Source organism: Balaenoptera musculus, chromosome 16 (genome assembly GCF_009873245.2).
Source record: "Balaenoptera musculus isolate JJ_BM4_2016_0621 chromosome 16, mBalMus1.pri.v3, whole genome shotgun sequence".
NCBI classification, from domain to species: Eukaryota; Metazoa; Chordata; class Mammalia; order Artiodactyla; family Balaenopteridae; genus Balaenoptera; species Balaenoptera musculus.
Window position 1 is genome coordinate 82,245,332 of NC_045800.1, and position 23,529 is coordinate 82,268,860.

The 23,529-nt window shown below is 45.4% G+C and overlaps 1 protein-coding gene across 7 annotated transcripts in view; it reads left to right on the forward strand.

Moving 5' to 3' along the window:
• The window catches only part of SIPA1L2 (signal induced proliferation associated 1 like 2), a 219,495-nt gene that overhangs the window by 94,183 nt on the left and 101,783 nt on the right, over window positions 1–23,529 (forward strand). For all 7 annotated transcript variants that reach the window (XM_036828105.1, XM_036828106.1, XM_036828104.1 and 4 more), the window contains one exon: window positions 16,659–18,370. In XM_036828105.1, the coding sequence (XP_036684000.1) occupies window positions 16,894–18,370 (1,477 nt within the window). In that variant the 5' untranslated portion in view covers window positions 16,659–16,893. The remainder of the gene's footprint in view (window positions 1–16,658; window positions 18,371–23,529) is intronic.

Sequence of the window (23,529 nt, forward strand, 5' to 3'; positions counted from 1 at the left end):
AAAAAGTCTGTGGCTAAAATAAGAAGGGAACTGTAAATACAAGTAGAATAAATGGTGATACATGATGAGAGTTCTGGTTAAACAGGACGGAACGCAGGAAAAACAGGTTGGTGCCCCTTCAGTGACAAAGGGGTCAGAGGAGTTCTGCTTTCATCACCTCGACGAGATGACTCATCCCAGAGTCTGGGAACCAGCGCTTCTCCCCCAGATCACCCAGTCTGGTAGTGCAATGCAGCTCCTGACACACTGCCCTGCGAGAGGCAGGGCGGCCCTCAAGATGTGAAACGGGCCTCTTGGGACTCACTCTTGCCTTCTTTTGGCCAGAGATGGCAACACCTATTTTTTTTTTTTCCCATGAGAAAAAAAAGGTAAAATTTACAACTCTTTACTCCTTGTCTCTGAGCAAAGAGAGAAGGGTGATGCTTTACCCACCATTCTGTGGTCATACCCCCTGCTGCTCTCCAGTTTTAGAGATGGGTGAGTTTTTAATCTGGAATAAGGAAGGGAAGGTGCCCAGCTCTGAACGTGATTTTAGATCACCTGAATCAGGAACAGGAGCAGGAAATCCTAGGCGGGGCATTCTCTTGGCTGTGCTCCTGAGCCCTGGCTCGTCAGTTGCTTTACCTGGAAGCTTTCATTTGTCTCCTCTGAGCCAGGAACCGAGTCATCCATCCTTCCCTGCCCAACTTGGCACTTAGTAGGTAGATAGGTAGGCGTTTGTCACATGGATGAACCTGATGGAGACTGGGATACACTAAAGGAACAGAGAGTCCTGTCAAGGTAAAGTTCCAGGGTACATAAGAGTGAGTTGCAGGGGGAGAGAGTCATAGGTGATAGCTTTGAACACACTAGATTTTGTTCACTTCTGATGGGAGAAGAAAGGCTTTGCAAGCAAGGGGAATTTGATAAGCAAAAGCATAGAGGTGGGAGGGTCCGGAGATGTTGTGCAGATCTTCTCAGCTGTAGTGAGATGCGTGAATTGAAATTGATGATTTCCATTAATATCACAGTCATATAAAAAAGGAAAACAAACAGTTGCTAGCAATGAGTGTTCGAGGACCCCAGTAGGAAATCCATTTTGCTCGTAACTAGTCGTGTGAACTTAAGCGAATCAGTTAACTTCTGGGTTTATGAAGCGCGGGTGTCAGAATAGTTTTTCCGTTGTGATTGTTGAGTCTGAGTGGGTGATTAATACTGAAAACACTAGACGGTGGTCTTTAGTATGAAGGAAGAGAGGATGTTTCTTTGAAGCAAAACCAAAAGGACCAGTAAAAATGCTGCTGTTGGTGGTGTCGTGGAAGTCTTGATGGTGTTATTCTGTGGGTAGGGATGACGTCGAATCTGCCCTGCCCAACAAACACTGAACTGGCAGGAACCAACCGGGACCACTGGCTTATGAGCTGGGCCCGTGCACAGGTCTCTCTGGTACAGCTGGGCTGGGGGAGCTGCCGTCTCCCTCAGGGCCCATCCCCTGTGCCGCCCCCCCCTCCCAATACCGTACCTTTCCTTAGGCCTCAGAGCAGTGGAGATAGGCGCTTTTATTTTATTTGAAGTTGGCAGATTTGCCTTAGGTTGGCTTCTTTTGGCCAGAGTAGTCATTTCGTTGTGTTTTTAGTCCTCACTTTTAAAGGCCGTGTGTAACCTTGAGACGCTGCCAGCAATGGTGGAAAGCATGAAGCCACCTGGATTCTAGTTCTGATCCTCTTTTTTTTTTTTTTTTTTTTAATTAATTTATTTATTTTTGGCTGTGTTGGGTCTTCGTCTCTGTGCGAGGGCTTTCTCTAGTTGTGGCAAGCGGGGGCCGCTCTTCATCGCGGTGCGCGGGCCTCTCACTATCGCGGCCTCTCTTATTGCGGAGCACAGGCTCCAGACGCGCAGGCTCAGTAGTTGTGGCTCACGGGCCCAGTTGCTCCGCGGCATGTGGGATCTTCCCAGACCAGGGCTCGAACCCGTGTCCCCTGCACTGGCAGGCGGATTCTCAACCACTGCGCCACCAGGGAAGCCCAAGTTCTGATCCTCTTGATTGATTCCTCTGCTCCATTTGATTGTAGCAAATTTTACTGACTTAGCTGCCCTAAGAGTTCCTTCCTTACCTGTGCAATGGGAGGGCAGTCTCTCTCTTTTGTGTCTTCAGAGGTCTTCCTAGGATCAAGTGAACAGAAGAGGGTTTTGGTAATGGTAAATCCCCAAATAAATGTAATGCATTAACATTGACATTTTATGATAAAGGATACTGATTAGTCAAAACAAGCTCTCTGGGTCTACCCATGATTCTTAGGGAGCCTCTGGTGATACAGATGATTTCCTTACTTGCCGACACGAGGTCAGTCTTCCCTGGCTAGTGCTCTGTTTATGTCTCGGGACAAGTAGTCATCAGAACTGCAGCGTCTGCATCTCTCTCTTACTCATTACTCTAGAAATTCAGAGAAAGCAGCGATTTCCACGACCATCGTTTTTATAAGGAAATAGGGTTCTTCGTGTTCTTTTTATTTTTATAAACGGTTATATATCATATTAGGTGGTCATTCTTTTTTTTAAAGATATTTATTTATTTATTTAAATTAATTTTTCTCGGACTATAGTTGATTTACAATGCTGTGTTAGTTTCTGCTGTACCGCAAAGTGAATCAGTTATACATATACATATGTCCACTCTTTTTTTTGATTCTATAGACCGTTACAGAATATTGAGTAGAGTTCCCTGTGCTATACCGTAGGCTCTTATTATTTATCTATTTTATATATAGTAGTGTGTATGTGTTAGGTGGTCATTCTTTTACTTTTTTTCTTCCAAATTAATTAGTATGCATCCATAATCGAAGGTGGTTTATATAACTGGCATTCAGTTCATACTTTAAAAATTGCAAATAAAGTGTGTTGAGGAAGTGTTTCCCCCTGAGTGCACTGGCATTCATTCTGTGTGACTAGTGAAATGGAATGTGTTGCCCTGGAAGCCGGTGCCTTTTTGAAGAGGTAGGTACATTATGGGGGAAACTTCCTGAAGGAGTCGTTCTGACATCACCCCTGACTTTGAGTTTGCAGGAAACTTTGTTTTCTTAGAGTATTGAGTGCGCTTCCTGAACACAAGACAGTGACACTAGGACACTTCGGGGTAAAATCAGCTGGTGAGGGGCGTGAATGAAGCCCCCCCTCTGTGTCCCTCCCCTTCTCTGTTTTGCTGACATCAGTGTCTGTGTCGCAGGGTTCCTGTTTTCTCTTAGGACAGGTGTATTGCCAGATAGGGATGGAGAATTCGGACTGGACACCATGCTAGCTTTTACACTGAGTACATGCAGTGTTCTTCCTCACCCTCTAGGTCCTGGGTTTATCGTGGCCCGGCCTTCTGAAAGCCGGATTGTTTCCTGTCGGGGACGGTCCCCAGTAGGTGGGCCGCCTCCCTGGTCCTGGTCGTCCCTCTGCCTTTGTCAGCCCCGAGAGCCTGCCCTGCAGTAGAATCGAGCAAGCGGCATGGGCTGTCCTCCCGCTTCCTTCCCGCAAGGCAGTAATACTCATGTTTTGCATTTGTCTGGTTCAGCATCTTATGTCAGCTCTCACTTGGTCCCCCGGCACCTGGATCGCCATCGTACACGCGACACCGAGTCACAGCGGATGCCTAGATGGCTGAAGGGCCCACAGTTAATCATGTCCTCAGAGGTAGACACCGATCTCTTAATCTTGAGCCCTTTATGCTGTCTTCCACACTGCTGCCTGGTGGTGTGCCCAGGGTCACAGGAAAATAGATGCAAATGTAAGACATTATTATTCTAAGCAGAGTCATTTCCAGTGCATGGGAGTGGAGGGCACCATCTTTGTGAATACTTGCTATAAAAAACTGTATACTCTTTAAGGTAAGCAGCAGTAGGTGTGGCTCATCTAACACTAGTCTCTGTTTCCATGTTTAAATATCTTACCGTGGGACTTGAAGGAGAGGAAGTTGATGGTCGTCTCATTTTATGTAATAAGTAATATGCTCTCTAAGGGAAACACACATTGGTTTTACGGAGGATTATTTAAAATTTTTTTCTATTTATTGAATTTAAACTATTTATATATGTATGTGCGGATTTACATGTTCATATATAGTTATGTAATTTAGAACTTTAGAGAAAAATACAAGGAAGAAAGCAAAAACCAAGTATTAGCCTTCCTGTAATAGATACTCAGTATCATAATATGGGGGTGTTTCTTTGCAGTATTTCTGTGTTTATAGATTTTTAACATAAAGCTTTGTATTTGGCTCCTTTCACATACTATAATCTTGTAAATCCCCAACACCATGCACGTTCTTCAGGAATTTGGGGGGCAGTGTAATATTTCATTGTACCGTATTTACTGTATGTACCGTATTTATTCCTGGCCACTGGCTGTTAAGCCTGTTGCAGATTTTTCATTCTTGTAGTTCTGGAGTGAATATCTTTCTATATACGTTTTCTCCCACGTCTCTTATTTCTTAGGTAGATTTTTCAGGTGTCGAAGTGTGAGTCAATGACTTGCACAGTTGTTTTTATTGGTGTTCAGAGTGGGTGCTTTCTGCACCTAGAGTCCGAAGTGGTGTCCTGGTCTTTTAGCTTCATTTCTCCTATTGCTTGTTATGCATGTGCATATCTCACCCAGCTAAGAAGCTTCTTGAGGATTAGGAAGCTCTGTCATTCATCTTTAATGTTCCCCCAGGCCCCCCAGCATCGAGTCCAGGGCCCAATAGAACTGAATACATTTATTTACTGGAGTAAACAAAGGGTTTTTGTGTCACATAATAAACCTCATAAAGCTGTTCAGCAAAACTCAGTATCCTGTAATTCAAATAAACATGAGAACAATGCAAAGATGGCTTGGAGAGTGTGCGGTTAGTGAATGGAGTTTGTTGTGTGTTTGCTGCTGAAATTACTATTTTTTAAAAATCAACTACTAGACTGTTGTGTAGATTGGCGGGGTTTTCTTTTCGTGCCCTTTATGGTCAGTGGAAAGGAAGCATCTTACATTGGATGGCTCTCTGGTCCACTTGTTAGGTTTTAACGCAGAACGCATTGAAGGTAGCTGCTTTGTCCGTTTAGTTCAATCTTCGACAGTATTGATTGATTTTAGTTTTGTCGAGCGAGGTGAGACAGATCCTTCGCTCTGCAAGAGTTTTCGCTGTGGATTCACTGGAAGATACCAGGAGTGAGAAGAAAGTGAGAGGATTGCTTCCCTTTGAGGTAAACAACAGGAAGGACCCCTAAAAGTATTTGTTAAGGCTCCAGCCTCCCAGGTTTTTATTATAAAATGCTCAGGTTCCCTTCTTGGTCACCTAGTGTCACTCAGCCTTCATTGAAAGAATAGAACAGATTATCTTCTATGATATTTAAATGCAAATAACGGAGGTACAGTCTAAATCACTTGGCACCAAATAGAAGTCCTTTTCTTCTTTTGCTGTGTTTTCCTAAGACACAAATGCCTCCGCTTAAATTATTAATTGGAACGTGTGATTTCCTACTGTGTCATCTGTAAGTCAGGGGCCCACATGGCTGAAAATAATAACCTCCTGAGGGAAGGAGGTGCAGCGCTATCTCTTTTTATCTTTTTCTGATTTAAAAGATTTAACGGGAAACTGTCAATACCCACAACTGTTCTTCTGTCTCCTTGGAAAAATTCCATGATCCAAATATTCCGTTTCAGAAAATGGCTCTTTGTTTATTCTCTTTGACATACACATACGTGGAAGGGAGGGGTGGCTGAAAGTAGCTTACTACCAGAAGTGGGTTCCTGTTTTTTATCGACACACGAAAGCTCAAACTGCAGAATCATCTTGTTACAAATACAGTGCAGTCCCTAAAATAACTTTAATTAGAACTTGTAGTTGGGAAGCCAGTAGCACCTGACTGGAGATTGGGGACTTTCCCTCACCTTCTGAAAGCTTCTGTTTGCCTCTTGGAGAATCAGCTTAGCTATTGCAGTTCAGTTACAAAGTTCAATCAGCTTTGTGTTCCTGTTAGTCTTTGTACAGAAATCCATTAGCAGTTACCATATTAGGTTTTGTAAACATGACTGTGCTCCTTGGGGATAGTTATGTGTCTTACTCGTTTTAGTTGCCCAGTTGGAAGTCAGTTAGTTTATCAATCAATATTCGTTCATATATAAATCAATTTTTCCAGCTAATTTTTTTTGAACTTTGGCCATAGGAAACATGGAGATAAGCACTCGGCATCTGGATCTTGTCGAATCTTTAGAATAATCCTTTGACATCGATAGGATTATTCCCATTTTACAGGTAGTTCAGAGAGGATGAGTCAGTTTGCTGTGGTCTCAGCCAGCATGGGCAGAGCCGGAGGCTTGCTGAGTGCTGCGAGCAAAGCCATGACTCTGCCTGCCCGGAACTAGAGGAGTGTAGAGGAGGTTAGCGCCATGTAAACAGGCTGGGATAAAATAGTGTGGTGTTTAACATATGGTGAGAAGAAAGGGGCAGGATGCTAGGGGAGCCTGCATTAAGATAACGTAGAACCAGAGGTAAGATTTGAGAAGGCTTCCGGGCAACCCAGTCTGTGATCTGAGGTTGCACTAATAACACCTGTTAGCAAAGTGGAGGGAAGAAGTCTTGAAGAGTATTCGGGCAGGGGAGCAGCCTGTGCAGACCCCCTTGAGCAGAGGAGAATGAAGGGCAGCACGTGCGGGCATGGGGTGGGGGTCTGGGCAGCAGGGCAAGGGGCTGGACGGCTACTCATGGACCAAACCCTGAGTGACCTGTGCCACATAAAGCAGTCAGGCTCTCTTCTGGGGACACGGGGAAGTAGTGAAGGGTTTTGGGGTAATCTAGGAGAAATAAGAGAGTGTTGATGGCAGTCGAGACAGCAAGGTCTGCGTGGATTTGAGAGCATTCAGAAGGTCAAGTTGACTGGTCTCAGCTTGCACGCGGGCTGTGAGGAGAGGGCAGGATGGGCCCCGGGTGCCGGGCTTGGGCGGCAGGGAGATGGGAATGCCACCCCTGAGCTGGGCAGTGGGAGAGCAGGTGCCCAGGGCCTGGGCTGGAGGGCGTGCGCTGTCATAGCGCAGCGTGGCTGTGTGGCATGGGAGACATCTTTGGGCTCTGGGTAGATTTCAGAGTCATCAACGTGGAGATTCACGTGACCCTGCTAGAAGTGCACAAGGAGATAGGTGGAATTAAAAGCGAAGGCAGCCTAGAATAAGCCCCGAGGAGCGTCAGCACTTAAAGAGAGAGGAGGAGCCAGCAAAGAAACCAAAAAGAGAGAATCGGGAATCACTGTGCTCTGTGTGTCACGATAGTATGTTGAGTCCGTGCTTTGGGGTAGTTTGGTTTGCAACTATTTCTGTTTAGATGGATGGACGTACGCTAATGCTGAGTGCCAACTAAGTGCCCCGCCCGTCTCTAGGGGCCGGGGGGACACCAGTGAATAGGCTGGACCAGGATCCAGCTCTGGCGAAGCGTATAGGCGCTTCACTTAGAAAGTCACACAAGGGCTCCATCTAACAAACCTTTGATTTGGCCCTTTTATTCAGCACGGATTATGATTCAGGATAATGTAGAGTCATAATACAGGGTTCCAGTGGAGACTGAATCCTTTAGATACTTTTTACTGGGGTCTCTGCTTTACTTTGATGAAAAAGTCCTTAACTACACCAAGGGCATCAGGTTTTCTGGGGACATCACTTGAGAAATTCTTCCAAAGAGCAGCATGGAGCGCTTTGAAAAATGGTCTAACACCAGCGTGAACATTCCACTCGCCCCAAAAAGAATTATTCTTCACAAATCATACATTACCTCTATGTTATAAAACCTCAAGGGGATGAATTTTGCTCTTTTTTTTAATATTCTCATGCTCCAATCTATAATGGGAAAGAATTATGAATACGTATGAATTACTTTGCTGTATACCTAAAACTAACACACTATTGTAAATCAACGATAGTTCCAAAAAAATTTTTTTTATAAATTATAAAATAAATGCCCAGTGATAAAAAATATTCTCATGCTCCAAACATTTATCTTTGGTACCATCCCAATGTTTAATTCAAGATAAATGGCTAAGAACAAATTTTCTTGTTCAGATCTACCAAGAACTTAGCAAAGTATGATTATTATGGACCATCTATATCCATTCATGACCATTATTATTGAATAATAGCCCATTTGTCAGATTGTTTCTATCCTTGATGTTCGTGGTCTATACCATGATAAGAATTTGAGCTAATGGATTGCTTTATAGGTCTTTGGTCATAGCTTCATTGAATACCTGGCTGAATGTACCTGAACTTAGTGATGTTATGGGAAATGCACTTCAGGTGATTAGACCTTGCGCGTGAGCACACCTCAGCTCTATCGTCTTCCCGGCCACAGAGAGGATGAACCTGGGGAACGTTCGTTCCTGTTTTTATTCCCTGCTCAGTTATGCATGTTAGTATTACAGCTGATAGAATATGCGTATGAAAAATAAATGTTTCTGTGGTAGTTATACTTTTATTATAAATCTGTCATGTAACTTTAACCATTTTTTCCCTTGAATGAGGCTCATAATTTGTGCATTTTGTGGTTTTCAATCCATTTGCTCCAGCTGCAGTCCTGGTAAGTGGCTCAACTATAATATTGCTCTTGAAGACTCACTGATGTCTTATGGAAAACTTGGAAAAACATTCTATTGAAACACAGTTATGCTTAAATATCACATTTTCCCCATTTCTGTTCTGTCCTTGAAAAATTATTACCAAGACCATCAGCATGAGAACAGATCAGTCCTTCCAGCTCTGAAATTCTTTAGTTTCTCTGAGGGGTCTTTCACTGCCTCTTCCAGCCCTTCCTCTCTCAGGGCCGCCCTGCCACCCGTGAGATCCCACAGGTCCACATGTAGATTTTAAAGTGACCACCGAGTGCTGGTGACAATTTTGGATTTTTTTTCCCCCCCTGGGGAGCAAGAGCCATAGAATTTGATGAAATGTAAGAATACTTGGAAACTGTTAGAGGGGGGATGTCCTTGACATTGAAAATGCACTGAAAGAAAGGAAGGACACTGTCTGGAGAAACAGATTTGAGATCCCTTTTCACTGATGATGATTCTAGGATGAACCCCGTGTCTTCTGTCCCAGCAAACGGTCAGTGTCCAGGTTTGGGGAGTTACCTGGAGAGGACCTATTCATGCTACTGAGGCCTCACTGCAGATTATTATTCTGTTCTCTTTATAAAATCCTCAGGAAGAAATTAAAGGACTCTTCCTTTTCTTTGATTAAGTTTTTTGTAACCACACCAAGGTAGCAGTGTGAATCATTTATCCATAAAGTCAAGAAAGTAGTACATTGAAGATACTCTTAAGTAGAATTAAGGCAGGAAGGAGCAGGTGGTAATGGTGGGCCCCATAATTGCAAGTATGAGGGTCCGCTTTATTTTATTTTATTTTTTATTTATTTTTATTTTATTTATTTTATTTATTTTTGGCTGCGTTGGGTCTTCGTTGCTGCGCACGGGCTTTCTCTAGTTGCGGCGAGCGGGGGCTACTCTTCGCTGTGGTGCGTGGACGTCTTATTGCAGTGGCTTCTCTTGTTGCGGAGCACGGGCTCTAGGCGCGCAGGCTTCTGTAGTTGTGGCTCTCGGGCTCTAGAGCGCAGACTCAGTAGTTGTGGCACACGGGCTTAGTTGCTCCACGGCATGTGGGATCTTCCCGGGCCAGGGCTCGAACCCCTGTTCCCTGCATTGGCAGGTGGATTCTTAACCACTGCGCCACCAGGGAAGCCCAGGGTCCACTTTATTTTAATGCTTTCTTAATATTTCATGAAATAACACTTTCGCTTTTCATGGAAAAATGCATGGCATTTTCGTTTGAGAACTCTGCATTTGCCTGTTGAAAGCTATCCTAACCAGTGTTTTGCGATCTGTTGGAATGACGAAATGGTGTAAAATCACAGAGGAAGGTCAGGAGCAGACTCACAGCTGTTCATTAAAAACGTGATGTGCGGGGCTCTTGGGTTCATATCCCTTCATCTCTAACTGGGACGTGAGGCCCAGGTACCCTTTCGACCAGGACCTCTGATTGCACGGTTTCCTCTTGCCATCCTGTTTTGGAGTGATACCATTCGCAGGCGTACTTCCAGATCTCCAGGACGCTGGCACCAGCCACCTGCGGCAAAATGGAGCTCTGCACCCTATCGGCTGCTCTGCCCGACTCAGGAGGGGACAGGATTGGTCATGCAGGCTTCCTTATGCTCGTCGTGTTTGGGAACGGGCCTTTAGCCTAAGATGCTGCTGAGATGGTTAGAAGGTGAAGTACGGCATTCTTGCTTTCTGTACAGTTGGAAGACCTGTCTGCCGTCACTGCATTTGGCTGGTACAGAAACGGGGGTGGGAAGCTCTCTTTCCGAGTGGAGCAGTTGCTGAATGTAGGTTCAAGGTAGCCTGTTGTTGTGAGGCTTTGGGTATGAGTGTCCTGCAAAGAGTTAACAACTGTCCCTATTTCTATAATAATCATGTTTTTTGCAAAATGATTAAACTTTCGATTTATAGTAGATTCTGTAACTACAAGAGCTAACCATTTCGATAGTAAGTGTTTTATATTTTGAAGGATGACTGCCTGCCATGTTTGTTTAGTAATTTGTTAATTCATTTAATAATATTTATGGACCATCTACCACGTACTGGAAACCGTGCGAGGCACCGCGGATAAAGTGGGGAACGAAACAGTCAGAGCCCTGGGGCCTCGCGGAGAGTCGGAGAGAGAGAAACAGGCACACGTGGTAAGGTGTGGACAGGGGTGTTTCCACGAGGAAGTAGAGGACGCCGCGGAGCGGGTGGAGGGGCACCCGGGGCCGGGGGGCGGGGAATGAGCAGGATGAAGATGAAGGGTTGGCAGGTGATGCTGCGTTTAGAGGCAGCAGCTCAGACGCAGGCCTGGAGAGGGCGCAGCCTGAAGACGCTGAGGACGGCTGGGCCCCAGCGTGGAGGAGGAGGGAGGGGAAGGAGGAGAGCAGATGCTTCCGATTAAGCAGGGTGGTTGGGAAGAGGCTGGTGAGCCGTAATGCGGGTTTTTATCTTGGGAAAGATGGCAAGTCTCAAAAAAGTTGTCAACAAAGGGTAACATGGAAGGACGGGGTCAGAAGAGGGTAAGTTCGTGAAGTGATGGTAAGAGCTGAAAGAGATGTGTTGGCTTCTTTGTCCTCCGAGAAGTAAGAAGCTGCGGTCTTTGCTGAGATGCTGGGGCAGGAAGGTCTTTCAGTGGCTGCTACGGGGAGCGGGGCAGGAGATGACCAGGACGGAACCAACCTGGAGAGTTGGCCCGTATTTCATGGTAGTGTTGCAGACTCACCAAACCCCTTCCAGACTTTGGGTAAAGAGCGTTCTGTGCTGTGCAAATTGCATTTTCCCTGTTCTCTCGGGGTGCCCACCTGTAACTGTGTGCTCTGTGCTTTGTCTGGGGGCCAGTCACAGCCCCCTAGTTTCTGCAGGCTGCTCTTTCGAGACGCTTCTCTGAAATGTCATCCTTCTCCTGTCCCTTCCATCAGTTTGGGACCCTTGGACATCAGTCGGCTGCACGGCTCCCTGCTCTGCTTTTGACATTCATGGTGGATTTGAACATAAAAGGTGTATATAAACCTGAGGAGTATGAAGAGTAAATTTGGGGACAGGTACAATATTTGCAGGATGCTTCCTAGATTACAGCTTCATTGCATGCATGTACATGCTACTAAGAGCGCAAATCCCGGTCTTCCAGAAACTTCTCAACTGAATCCTTCATGGAAACGGGCAGAACGTTAGAACTTGGGGAAAAACTAAAGATAATGAGAGATACAAAGGGGTCTTATGTTTCAGGTGCCTGTAAGCAGGCATGTTTGCTCCAGATCCCCACTTTTCATCTGTGGCCCTACAGGGCAAACAGGATTGATTTCACTGGTGTAGGGTGTCTCGTGTGTGCGCACGTGCGTGTGTGTGTGCGTGCGTGTGTGTGTGCGCACGTGTGCACTCACGCATGTGTGTGCCTGTCTCTGTCTCTCTGTCTCATCCACAGTCTGACCTCTAGGTTCTGGATTGTTCCAGAGGTCACTCCAGCTCATGCTTTAGATTTTCATTCCCTCCATTGTTTCCTTTCTGCATTTCTCCCTGTTCAGAGCCTGTACCATTCCTTCTTGACATCTACTTTTCCAAGGCATTGATTTCAGTTCTTCCCCATGAACCATAATACTTTTTAAATTGGATGATGTTATTATTTCTGATTTATCTTCCTGAAAAAACAAACGCTATAATTGTTTTGAGGTGTTTTATTTTTATCACAGTGTTCAAATATATAAGTATTTTAGTAGTATCTTTAAAAGGAAGGTGCCCTCTATCATTCTGTTGTTAGAGATTTATTCGAAGAGCTACAACAAGCTAGAAAATGTGGCTAGGAGTAAAAGGTGGCAGGAAGGGATTTGCAGGAGTTCTGTTGCAACTGCAGATTGTTTATTAATCAGCTACTGTGTCAAGAATTTTTTGGCTTTGAACACTTTGAATTGTTAGTGGCACACATAAAAGGTGTTAAAAGATATATAATTATGGAATTAGAGCAGGGATCTTGCCCAGAAGGCTCTGGTTTTGATTTGGATGCTGGTGCCAGAACTGTGACTTTCCGTCCATTCATTCATTGACCGGGCGATCTGGGCAACACCGTGCCACAGTAGCTGTGTTCATCAAATTTCCTGTCTTTGGTCTTTAACTGAATAGAAGCTGGGTCTCTTAGGACATTTAAAATTAGCCTGGAAAACGCAGAAATCTAAGTCAAACTGAATAAACCAAAACAGGTGATCAGTTGGCTCAAGCAGCTGGAAAATTCTGGAACTGGTTCCAGAGCCGCATCCTTAGGAGTCCTCATTTCTTTCGCTTGACCCTGCTTTGTGCTGCTGTTTCCATTCTCAGTCCCATTGGCAAGGTGAGCCCACTGCTGCTTGGGCATTGCCGAGGGTCAGAGCACCCGTGTTGGGGTACCCTTCCTGGCTTGGCTCCTGGGTTCACCCCTGGACCAGTCACTCTGGCCTGAAGATGCAGCACTTGCATTGGTCAAACCTGGGTCACATGTTACGGGTGGAGTTAGCCCCACATAAATAAAATGGTTCTAGAGGTATGGTACCCATTACCGCAAGAAAGAGGAATACATCCGAGACAGGAAAAACCAGTAGCCGTCTGATACAGCTAATGTTCTTATCGCTCGCACGAAATTAAAAAATCATAACTGAAGGAATATTTTCAGAAGATTTCTTTGGCAAAGGGTTTGTGTGCTCTGAGTTTGCTACAGTTTTTGTGTTTTTTGGCAAGCCTAATAGTAAAATTCAACACTAGTTCATCTATTTTTATTTGCTGCTATTATTCATTCATGTTTTAAAGCAATAATCCTTACTTTCTGACAGTCGTCGGTGTCTTCCATTTCTTTTTTTGTTTTTAATAAATTTATTTATTTATTTATTTATTTATGGCTGCATTGGGTCTTCATTGCTGTGCACGGGCTTTTCTCTAGTTGCGGCACATGGGCTTCTCATTGCAGTGGCTTCTCTTGTAGAGCACGGGCTGTAGGCACATGGGCTTCAGTAGTTGCAGCACGTGGGCTCAGTAGTTGTGGCTTGCGGGCTCTAGAGCGCAGACTCAGTAGTTGCGGCGCACAGGCTTAGTTGCTCCCCGGCATGTGGGGTCTTCCCGGACCAGGGCTTGAACCTGTGTCCCCTGCATTGGCAGGCGGATTCTTAACCACTGCGCCACCAGGGAAGCCCTTCCATATCTATAATAGATCTATGGAATAAAGATTTTGTAGTTTTAATGCTGTCTGTTGCAAACAATGATACTATTGTAAATGTAAACGGATGTGAAAGCTTGGAAGACCAGTTTTCAGAGATGAGTCCAAGCCCAGTGACCCCTGATAACTTTATGGTTAGTTTTTCCAGAACAAGTTATTCAGTGTCTGTGCTGTGCACGTTAATCCTGGTTTTCAGGTTTCTGTGTTTTACACATTCCTGGCAGGTGGCTTGAACTCAGAGCATCCTTCTGGGGTGTGGGAGTAGGCTGCTGGTAGGGGAGGTGCTGGTTTGCTGGTGGTGGAGTTGGGGAGGGGGACCAGGGTCTCACCTGTGCCCTGAGCCTTGAGCACCTGCCGGCTTGGACTGCCATGTGCTGTGGGGACATTGGTATTTCAGTGTGTGCTGCGACAGGGAAAAGGAAGGAAAGCAAGGTACAAACTACATTTTTAGATAGCATTTGGTCTCATAAATGGGAGGATGAAGGGGTTTCCAAGTCGTGGTTAAGGTAGCTCTTTGCATTTTGTGCATACGTTGGTCATATTTTTAGTTAGGGATTGTTATATTTCTACTCTCTTTGGTGCTAATCACTCTGTTTAAATTTTCCATTCTTGGATGGGTTTGAGGAGTTTGTGTTTTGCCAGGAAATCTTAGTTTCTTCTATGTTTCTAAATTTGTTGCTGTAGAGTTGCTTGTGGTGTAATTCTTTTACGCTTACATTTATTTCAGTACCTCCTATGTGTGTGGTCATGTCTCCTTTCTCATTTCCAAACTTATGTAATATTATTCTCTCTTTCTTTCTTTCTTCCTTACTTTCTTCCTTCCTTCCTTTCTTTCTCTTCTTTCTTTCTTTCTTTCTTTCTTTCTTTCTTTCTTTCTTTCTTTCTTTCTTTCTGTCTGTCTGTCTGTCTGTCTGTCTGTCTGTCTGTCTGTCTTTCCCTTTTTCAGATTTGGGAAGGAGTGTATCTATTTTCTTACTCTTCAAAAAAAAAATCCACTTTTTGGATTTGTCTATTCTTTCTATCCCCTACCCCCTGCCATTCCATTAATTCCAGCTTGTATCTTTATTCATTCCTTCTTTCCTGATTTCTTTTGGTACATTTTGTTGCTCTTTTTCTAATTCCTTGAGGTGGTGAGCACTTAGTTCCTGATTATATTTCTAGAAATGTCACTGTTCAGTGTTTGGAACTGGGTACTTGGCAGGGCATGGTTCTTTCTTCGGTAATAAGGATACAGATTAGTATTAGATAATGAAAATGGGTATCAGATTAATGCCTCTTGACAATTCACATAGCTCTGTACCAACCATTAGAAGCTTTTCTTACCCTTTCAAATTGTGTTGAGTGTTCTGTAAGCAGGAGACTTAATAGAATGTATAGATTATGCAGACGCCTACTACAGTGAATCAAATACCATTTCAACAGAGAGCTATTAGGCAAGAAGTTGTTTTCTTTCGTATCTCGGTCGTCATTTTTTTTCAGTTTCCGGGAAAGGATTTGATGATAATCTAAATTATAGAGGAAATAACTATGATTCAGAATCATCTGTGGTTCTTTTAAATACAATACTTCTAAGTGAAATAGATAAGATGCCATCAGCTCTGGTCTCTCTCTGAGAACTCTGGGCATATCCTGGTCTGCCGAGTGCACGGAAGCACCTGACTGCTCATTCCCTCCCTGTTTTTCACACCCTAAAATATCATGATTTCCTCAGTTATGAAGCTTCCCTGGGAGCAAGCAGCATGTTGTCATGCCCAGACTGATTTTTTTTTCCTCAGTGGGGAAGAAAGCAAGCTGCCATCATTAAGAAAATATCTGCTATTCCAGGAGACCACCACCTGGTCATCACAAAGTCATTAAGAACCCATTGGAAAGAGTCCTTACACTGTTTAGCTAGTTGGAATTTTAACATTATTCCTAACTGAATTGCGGTTATTTTTTATGCTTTGGTGAAGGCTGAGGTAAATCAGCTATATTACATCTTTATTCTCATCGTTATTTTCAGGCGTGGTAGAGTCATTCTTTTTTTTATTCTTGTGCCAACGGTAAGATTCCCAGACAGCCATGAGTTCGGGAAATAGTAATACCTGGAAAATATTTTTGTCTAGTTAAAGATAGAACAAATTGAAAAAATTATTTGTAATTAAAGAGGAGAGTTGGTGAAGTCAAGTTTCTACCAGACACAAAGGTAAATTGTGTTTTAAATCTCTAAGCTTCCCTGCACATTTGTCAACTTGCTAGTGGTGTAATGAACTAGAAAGTTGTACTTGTTCAGACACCAGATTCTTGAAGACTCCTTCTCACTGTCAGGGGATCTCTGTGAGTTCTTATTTGCTTGCAGGAGAGCATTCTGAAAACTCATTGTTAGTGCCTGGTATTGACCTTTGTGCTGCTGGACATTTTGAGTTGAACTGGTTTGAAAGAAAGTTTAAGAATACTCAAACAATTCCATGACCATTGTGTTACTCTTATAAGTAATTGAAATGTTGCTTGATTACCTGATTTAAGCCAGGTTACATCAATAGATAATGTTGATACCGAGATGAAGGGCATAGCTCCTGGCTTAGAGGAGCTTACAGGTAGCTAGTGGAGGAGACTGATAAGTACAGCAGCAGTTAGAGTATAAGGGAAACTGCTATGATTGGTGTAGGTGCAGATGCCATGGAAACATAGAGGAAGCAGTCCTTGCTCCAATGTGGGCTGAGCGTGGGAGGGTACTGCTTGATTGTGTGGTGTAAATTTTAAGCAGCCAGGTAGAGTGAGTAGGCAGAGTGTTCCGGAGAGAAGGAGAGTGTGAACAGCGCTGCGGAACCATGAAACTTCACGACAGGTTACGGGGAATTGGAGAGAAGGGCAGATAAGAAACCACGTGGAGAATGTATTGAACTGGAGCTACAGTGATTGTTAATGGCTATTTTCTGTTTTTTAATTCAGGTAAAGGAACTGGCCAGATGTCTTAAGGGATGCTTTTGAAAAGGACAGAGGTGTTCAAAATTATTACAGCAACTGAGAAGCAAGTTGGTTTTGGAAAAACCATACTCTGAGGATGTTTGCTTCTGGTTACCAAGAAAAAATACAACTATAGAAGAAGCCTTTGGAAATAACAATGTAATTAGATTTACATCAGTCTTTCTGGCGAGACTTGGAGCTTCCTGCGTCATCGGTAGACATGAGTGACCCCAGGCAGTCACAAGAAGAGCAGCACAAGGTTGGCAGAGCCTCTTCGAAGTTCAAGGGTCCTCCCAGAATCATGCAGTCTGATGATTATTTTGCTCGAAAATTTAAAGCCATCAACGGCAACATGGGACCCACCACTTCCTTAAATGCTTCCACTTCCAATGAGAACAGCGGTCCTGCTAATGGTACCCCGGCCGTGCCCAAGATGGGTGTCAGAGCAAGGGTGTCTGAGTGGCCTCCTAAAAAGGACTGCCCCAAGGAACTGACCTGCAAGGCCCTGTGGGAAAGCCGGTCCCAGACCAGCTACGAGAGTGTCACGTCCATCATGCACAACGGGCAAAACAACCAGAGCGACGGCCAGCAAGAGGAGCCGCTCGACCTAGACTTCGTGGAGGCGAAGTATACCATCGGAGACATCTTCGTTCACTCTCCGCAAAGAGGACTGCACCCCATAAGACAGAGGAGCAATAGTGATGTCACCATCAGCGACATCGACGCGGAAGACGTCTTAGACCAAAATGCAGTGAACCCCAATACTGGGGCCGCCCTGCACCGGGAGTACGGGAGCACGTCTTCCATCGACCGGCAGGGCTTGTCGGGGGAGAACTTCTTTGCTATGCTCCGAGGGTACCGGCTAGAGAACTACGGCCACAAGGCGATGGCCCCGTTCGGGTTCTCCGAGTTTTTCCCCTGCGACCCTGCAATCTCGCCCAGCCTTCACGCCGCAGCACAGATTTCTAGAGGCGAATTCGTGCGCATCTCAGGATTAGACTATATGGACAGTGCCCTCCTCCTGGGGAGAGACAGGGACAGGCCTTTCCAACGGAGGCTGAAGGCGGAGTCCATGGAAACGTCCCTCTTCCGCAAGCTGCGGACCGTGAAAAGTGAGCACGAGACGTTCAAGTTCACCTCCGAGCTGGAGGACGGGCGTCTGGAGAGGGGCGTCCGCCCTTGGAACTGCCAGCGCTGTTTTGCACATTACGATGTCCAGAGCATCTTGTTTAATATCAACGAAGCCATGGCCACGAGGGCGAACGTGGGGAAGAGGAAGAACATCACCACCGGGGCTTCGGCGGCATCCCAGACCCCGACGCCAGCGGGCCCGACGGGCAGCTGTGACTCCCCGCTGGGGAGCAAAGAGGACCTCAACTCCAAAGAGAACCTGGACACCGACGACGGTGACGGGAAGAGCAACGACCTGGTCCTCAGCTGTCCCTACTTTCGGAATGAGACAGGCGGGGAGGGCGACAGGAGGATCGCGCTGTCCAGGGCCAACTCGTCCTCCTTCAGTTGCGGGGAAAGTTCCTCCTTCGAGTCCTCACTCAGCTCGCACTGCACCAACGCGGGCGTCTCGGTCCTGGAGGTGCCCAGGGAGAATCAGCCAATCCACAGGGAGAAGGTCAGGCGCTACGTCATCGAGCACATCGACCTGGGGGCCTATTACTACCGCAGGTTCTTCTACGGCAAAGGTAAGGGGCCCCTTGTGATATGTGCGGCTTTGGGTCGGAGCACATCCGAGGCCGTTGTCCACCGGGTCTGAGCTTGTTCTGTGTCACAGAGCCTCCATTGCTGCCGGACTGATCCCTTCTTTCTTTCTTTTTTATTTTTTAAATTTTTTGGGCCACGCCATGCAGCATGCAGGATCTTAGTTCCCCAACCAGGGATGGAACCCTGTGCCCCCTGCAGTGGAAGCGCGGAGTCCTAGCCTCTGGGACCGCCAGGGATGTCCCAGATCCCTTCTTTAGAAATCCCCAGATCCCTGCCTTTGCTGATCCCTAGTCCCTGATGTGGAAACGTCTGCTCTTTCCTTCTCTCTGCCAACGCGTGAGCGTCACAAACGTCAGACCCCTTTTAGGAAGTCTTCGCGGATGAACTCCATTGCTCTTTCATTCCTCTGAATAATCTCTTACACTGTGTACAGTGGATAGTTCTGGTTCTTTCCCCTCTAGTTTTTTCTGTACTTTTCTCCTACACCTTTGCTTCCTCTTTTTAATTTTACGTCTTCACAGCTCCTTCTGCCTTGTTGTACATCGTGGAAGTGTTAAGTAAACCTTTGTTGAAAGAATGTATGAATGTATAAATTAGTAGGATAGACACATTTAGTCTTCTTGCAGTTTTACACATAGGCTGAAAGGTTCAGATACAAATATTTCCTTGGTATTGTTATTTCAGAAATTCTTCAAGTATGTGTAAAATAAATGATGTTTACTTCTATTTGCATGTTTAGCCTTGAAGGACGCATCCCTCAGAAGTCATGTCGTTGAATCCTCAGCCTTTCAATGTGTCATTAGTGTTATTCCAGGGACGTGAGAATCCACTCTGTCTCACAGGCCTACAGAGAAACGTGTTCCACGCACACGTCAGTAACACACGCCAAATAGAACACCCGGGGACTGTCGCCCTGCCTTCTTAGTGGGTGTGACTTGCTTCCGTGGCCCCTTCCTTCTAGCACAGCATACTCTTCGGGGCTTAGTTTTCTGTTTGCAGTTTCACCTGCCACCCCCCTCCATTCCCAGGGGTCACCTCTTAGAGCACGAAGGAGGCAGATGTGGTCCAGTCAGCCTTGGGGGGCCTCTTCTCCTCCTGTGCCTTCTGGTGTGGATAAATGCCAGCTGACTGTACGTTGAATTTATTTAGTATTGGTTTCTATCTTCAGAATGCTTGCCTTCCATCTTTGACTCCAGCTGTTTCTTTTTGGGGTTGGTCGGGGTGTAGCTGTAACCTCAGGAGGTCACTCCATCCACTTCAGTCCCTGGAGCCTTCTTTGTGCTTCTTCCCCTTGGACTACAAGCTGGACCAAGTGCAATTATTAAATTAATAATCCCCCCCAACCCTTTTGCATCAATCCAGATTTAACCAGTCATCCATAATCATAATATTATGAAATCATATAAATCAATGGAATGAATATAATGTCGATAAGCAACATAGCTAAATAAGCAGGCATTTGAATTGCGACTGGTCATATGGTTTGAGTCGTCTTTCTGGTCTTGTACGGATGACATGACGGGACTGAAATAACTTTGTCAACATCTTGATTCCCTGGCTGTGTCCCCAACACTCCCGTCTCAGCCGTGGCTCCTGGTGGGCGTCAGTGTCACCACGGTGATGTTACTGCCTTGCAGCCGGTGAATGCGCAGAATCTTGGGTCTTCTTTTTAATCTGTGCCGAAGTAACTCATGGCCCTCAGGACTGTTCATCCAGGGGCAGAGGATTATAAAACTCTGCTCACAGATGCTCTCGAGGTGGAACTTAGTTATTTTTGGAAAGGGAGACCATGGAGAAATAGGCTTCCTGCTTGAGACATTTTTTAATCGATGAAGCCATGGCTGTCAATGCTAGCGATAAAATAGTCTGTTGGAATTGTTATGCCCTGAAGTCCTTAGGCGATGAGTCATTCTGGCTAACTGAGTTTTGTAAGTGGTTTGCGATTCACCCTGTAAAATATCAGAGTGTAAAAATTGTATATGTGTATATATCTGTATACATGCATATTTATGCAAATACTTGGTGCCAACATCTCATTTGTTGTACTCCTTTGCATATCTTAGTGTATTAGGTCTACACAGTGTACATGGAATAAAGAACTGATGTTTTCTGGACCCAGGCAGGGTTGCCACCATCTGATCCATTTAATGTCCTTCAGGTCTGTTCCACGAGATAATTTTAGGTTGCTAGATTCTCTTAATTCTCTTGACGGGTTTTTGTAGTTTTTCTCTTGAACTCTGTCACTTCCTGATAATTGTAAAGAGTTGTCTGTGAGTGGTTTATTTCCTCCACTTTTCCTGATTCGCTGCTGAAGATTTTCCGGGGCTTTAGAAATGACATCATCAAACTTGGTAGATTTGAATGTGCAATAAAACGTAAATAAGAAAAATCCGAGAGTAGATGCCCTGCGGTGAGTTGTAAGTGGGTGTAGACGTGTGGTTTGACAGCTCCAGGGTGCTGGGCTCACTCTGGGTCTGTGAATGAGGCAGACAGCCAAATTCTAGACTCCTGCGCTAAGCCTGCACAATGAAGGTGCGGGACAGACGTCCCCGAGGTCCTTTGTCTTGTGCGTGCTGCAGTTCTGTGCTGGGCACGGTGATTGTTGTACGGCTAATGGGACCCGGGGCCAGGACAGAGCGGGAGGAGACGGAATCAGACCCCAGCCCAGCCCTGCCACTCTGCGCTCTCTCCCCGCAGCCCTGGACTGTGCCTGCTTCCTCCTATATTTAGCGCTTCCCCTGTGGGCCTGTGTGACTTCAAAATGCAATTGGCTACAATAGCAGCTGCTGCGGCTCTTGCTGGTCTCTCCGTAGAGCCATTAAGGACTAAAGGCGGGGACAGCAGCCCAGATTCCCAGCGGCCAGGTGGCCGAGGCCTCCTACGTGTGGGACTGGAGCCCAGCTTTTTCCCAGGGATCACAATTAAAAGCATGTGTCTGCCAGATAAAGTGCAATGATTAAATTAATGATTTCCCCCCATTTTTCACACCAGCTTCAACCACTGGAGTTGATATCTGCCAACACATCACAAGTTGCAGGAACAGCATTGTGTTTAAAAACAGAGGCCCTGGGCAGACTGGCACAGATAGAGCATTTTTGCAGACTTTTTCTTTCCCTTTTTCTCTTTTCCCTTCACTCAGTTGTTCTCTTTGGAAGCAGGCTTTCAAGGAATCTTTTGATACTTTCCAGAACGCCTTTTCTTTTCCTCCATTCTTCATTGTTCTGTGTGAAACTTCATTTTCAAAAGAATGACATGGCTCCCAGTCGCTGGGAAAGGTTTAAAAGACCCAGCTCTCTGAATCTCTCTTTCTCTCTTTCCCTTCTTTCAAGTGACAATGCCCTGCATCAATTGTCATAGGTAAAACTTTTCAGCTTTAATAAGGTGGTTGACTCCTTTTTTTTTTTTTAATTTTTAAATTTCATTTTATTTACGTTTTTATACAGCAGGTTCTTATTAGTCATCAGTTTTATACACATCAGTGTATCCATGTCAATCCCAGTCGCCCAATTCATCACACTGGTTGACTCTTCATCGGGTAGTTGACGTGAAATGGCCGTCCTTATGTCGAGGTGTGGTCCTATGACACATAGTCTTTGAACGGCTCTGAATAACTTTGCAGAAGGATTTCTGCAGGGGAGTGGCCTGCCACGGTGCCCTGTGCGCAGCGTTGCTTGTCCGGGCAAATCCCTCTGTAGCCTTCAGTGAAACGGCTTTTTGAAAGAGCCGGATTGTAGCAGGCTTAGTGAATGCTCTCGAATGTCCCTTCCTTTCACTGGCGATGACCCTGGTGCTGTGTGCCAGGCCGCTCTGTCCCTCATGGAACTCTAGTGAAACTGCGGCTCCCTCCTGGGAGCTGGGGCCCCCTAGATGGGGATTCCACCTGTGGTCTTGGTTTGAATTGCCTTTAGCTTCCCTTGCAGCACAGCAGACCTCCTGGGCCTTAGAGCCACTCAGAGCCGCTGGCCAGCAACTGACTGTCCGGAGTGTGACTGGGGCCGGAGCCACGCGGCCAGTGGAGGGATGCTGTGGGTTTCTGTGTGTCTTGCACTTTTTAGGCAATAGTGTCCCTGAGAGTTGCTCAGGAGTTCTAAAGCTGTCCAGTGCCTTGCTTCAGGTCACGCACACAAGAATGGCTCCAGAAGACGAAGTAAGTCACTTTGGGGTAAACGGAGGTCAAACCAGAGAGAAGGATAAAGCTGCGCCGCTTTGATAACTCAGGAGTGAAGTGAAAAGTGGCTGAAATCGTGTCTGAGCCTTTGGGAGCATTATGTATGTTCCTGTGGACGTGGGGGGTGGAGGGAATCCTAAGATGGACAATATTTATCTTTTTTTTTTTTTGGTTTAGAATTTTTAAATGGCGTATAAATACTATATGATCATTATGGGAAAATAAGGAAAGGTAGGGAAGCAAAAGAAAGAAAGAAAACCCCTCCAATCCATAAGAAAGAGACAATTCCCATGAATAGTTTCATCGTTATCCTGCTGGGCTTTTCCTGATGCAGATAAATGGATGTAAGTGGAGGCTTCTCTTGCCAGGGCTGTGGAGCTGCTTTGGGTGCTCATGCTTCCTTCATTGGTACTTCTGTCATTGCGTACACAGCTGCATTAGCACTCTCAGAGCCATTAGCAATGATCATCATCTGCCGCGGGCGCGTGGGGAGATGCCAGGTATTTGCCAACCGTGATCTGGGCAGAAGAGTTAATGACTGTATTTGCTTTACTTCAAAGAAAAATCTTTCAACTTGACAGAAACATAGTGATACAGAGACCTATATCTCTTCCACCTGCAACACTACTGATGTCAAATATATTAATGAACGTTCATTTTAACAACAGATCTTTACTTGAAAAGCAAATTGCTATAAAAAATGTTTAAATTTCATAAACCTTGAAAAATTGTAGAAATTTAAGTCATGGCCTTCCCCTTCTCCACGTGAACGTGGGCTGTGCTTAGTGACTCACCTCCGAAGGATGGACTGTGGGAAGAGGGGAGAAGCCTGGCAAACATTGCCCCAGCCAGGTGATCCAGGTCGGCCTCAACAGGGGCAAATCATGTGGATGGTTTGTACCCTTGATGTGATGGGAACGGCATTTCTGTGGTCTTCCTCTCCAAAAACATAACCTCAGTCTGTTTAGGGAA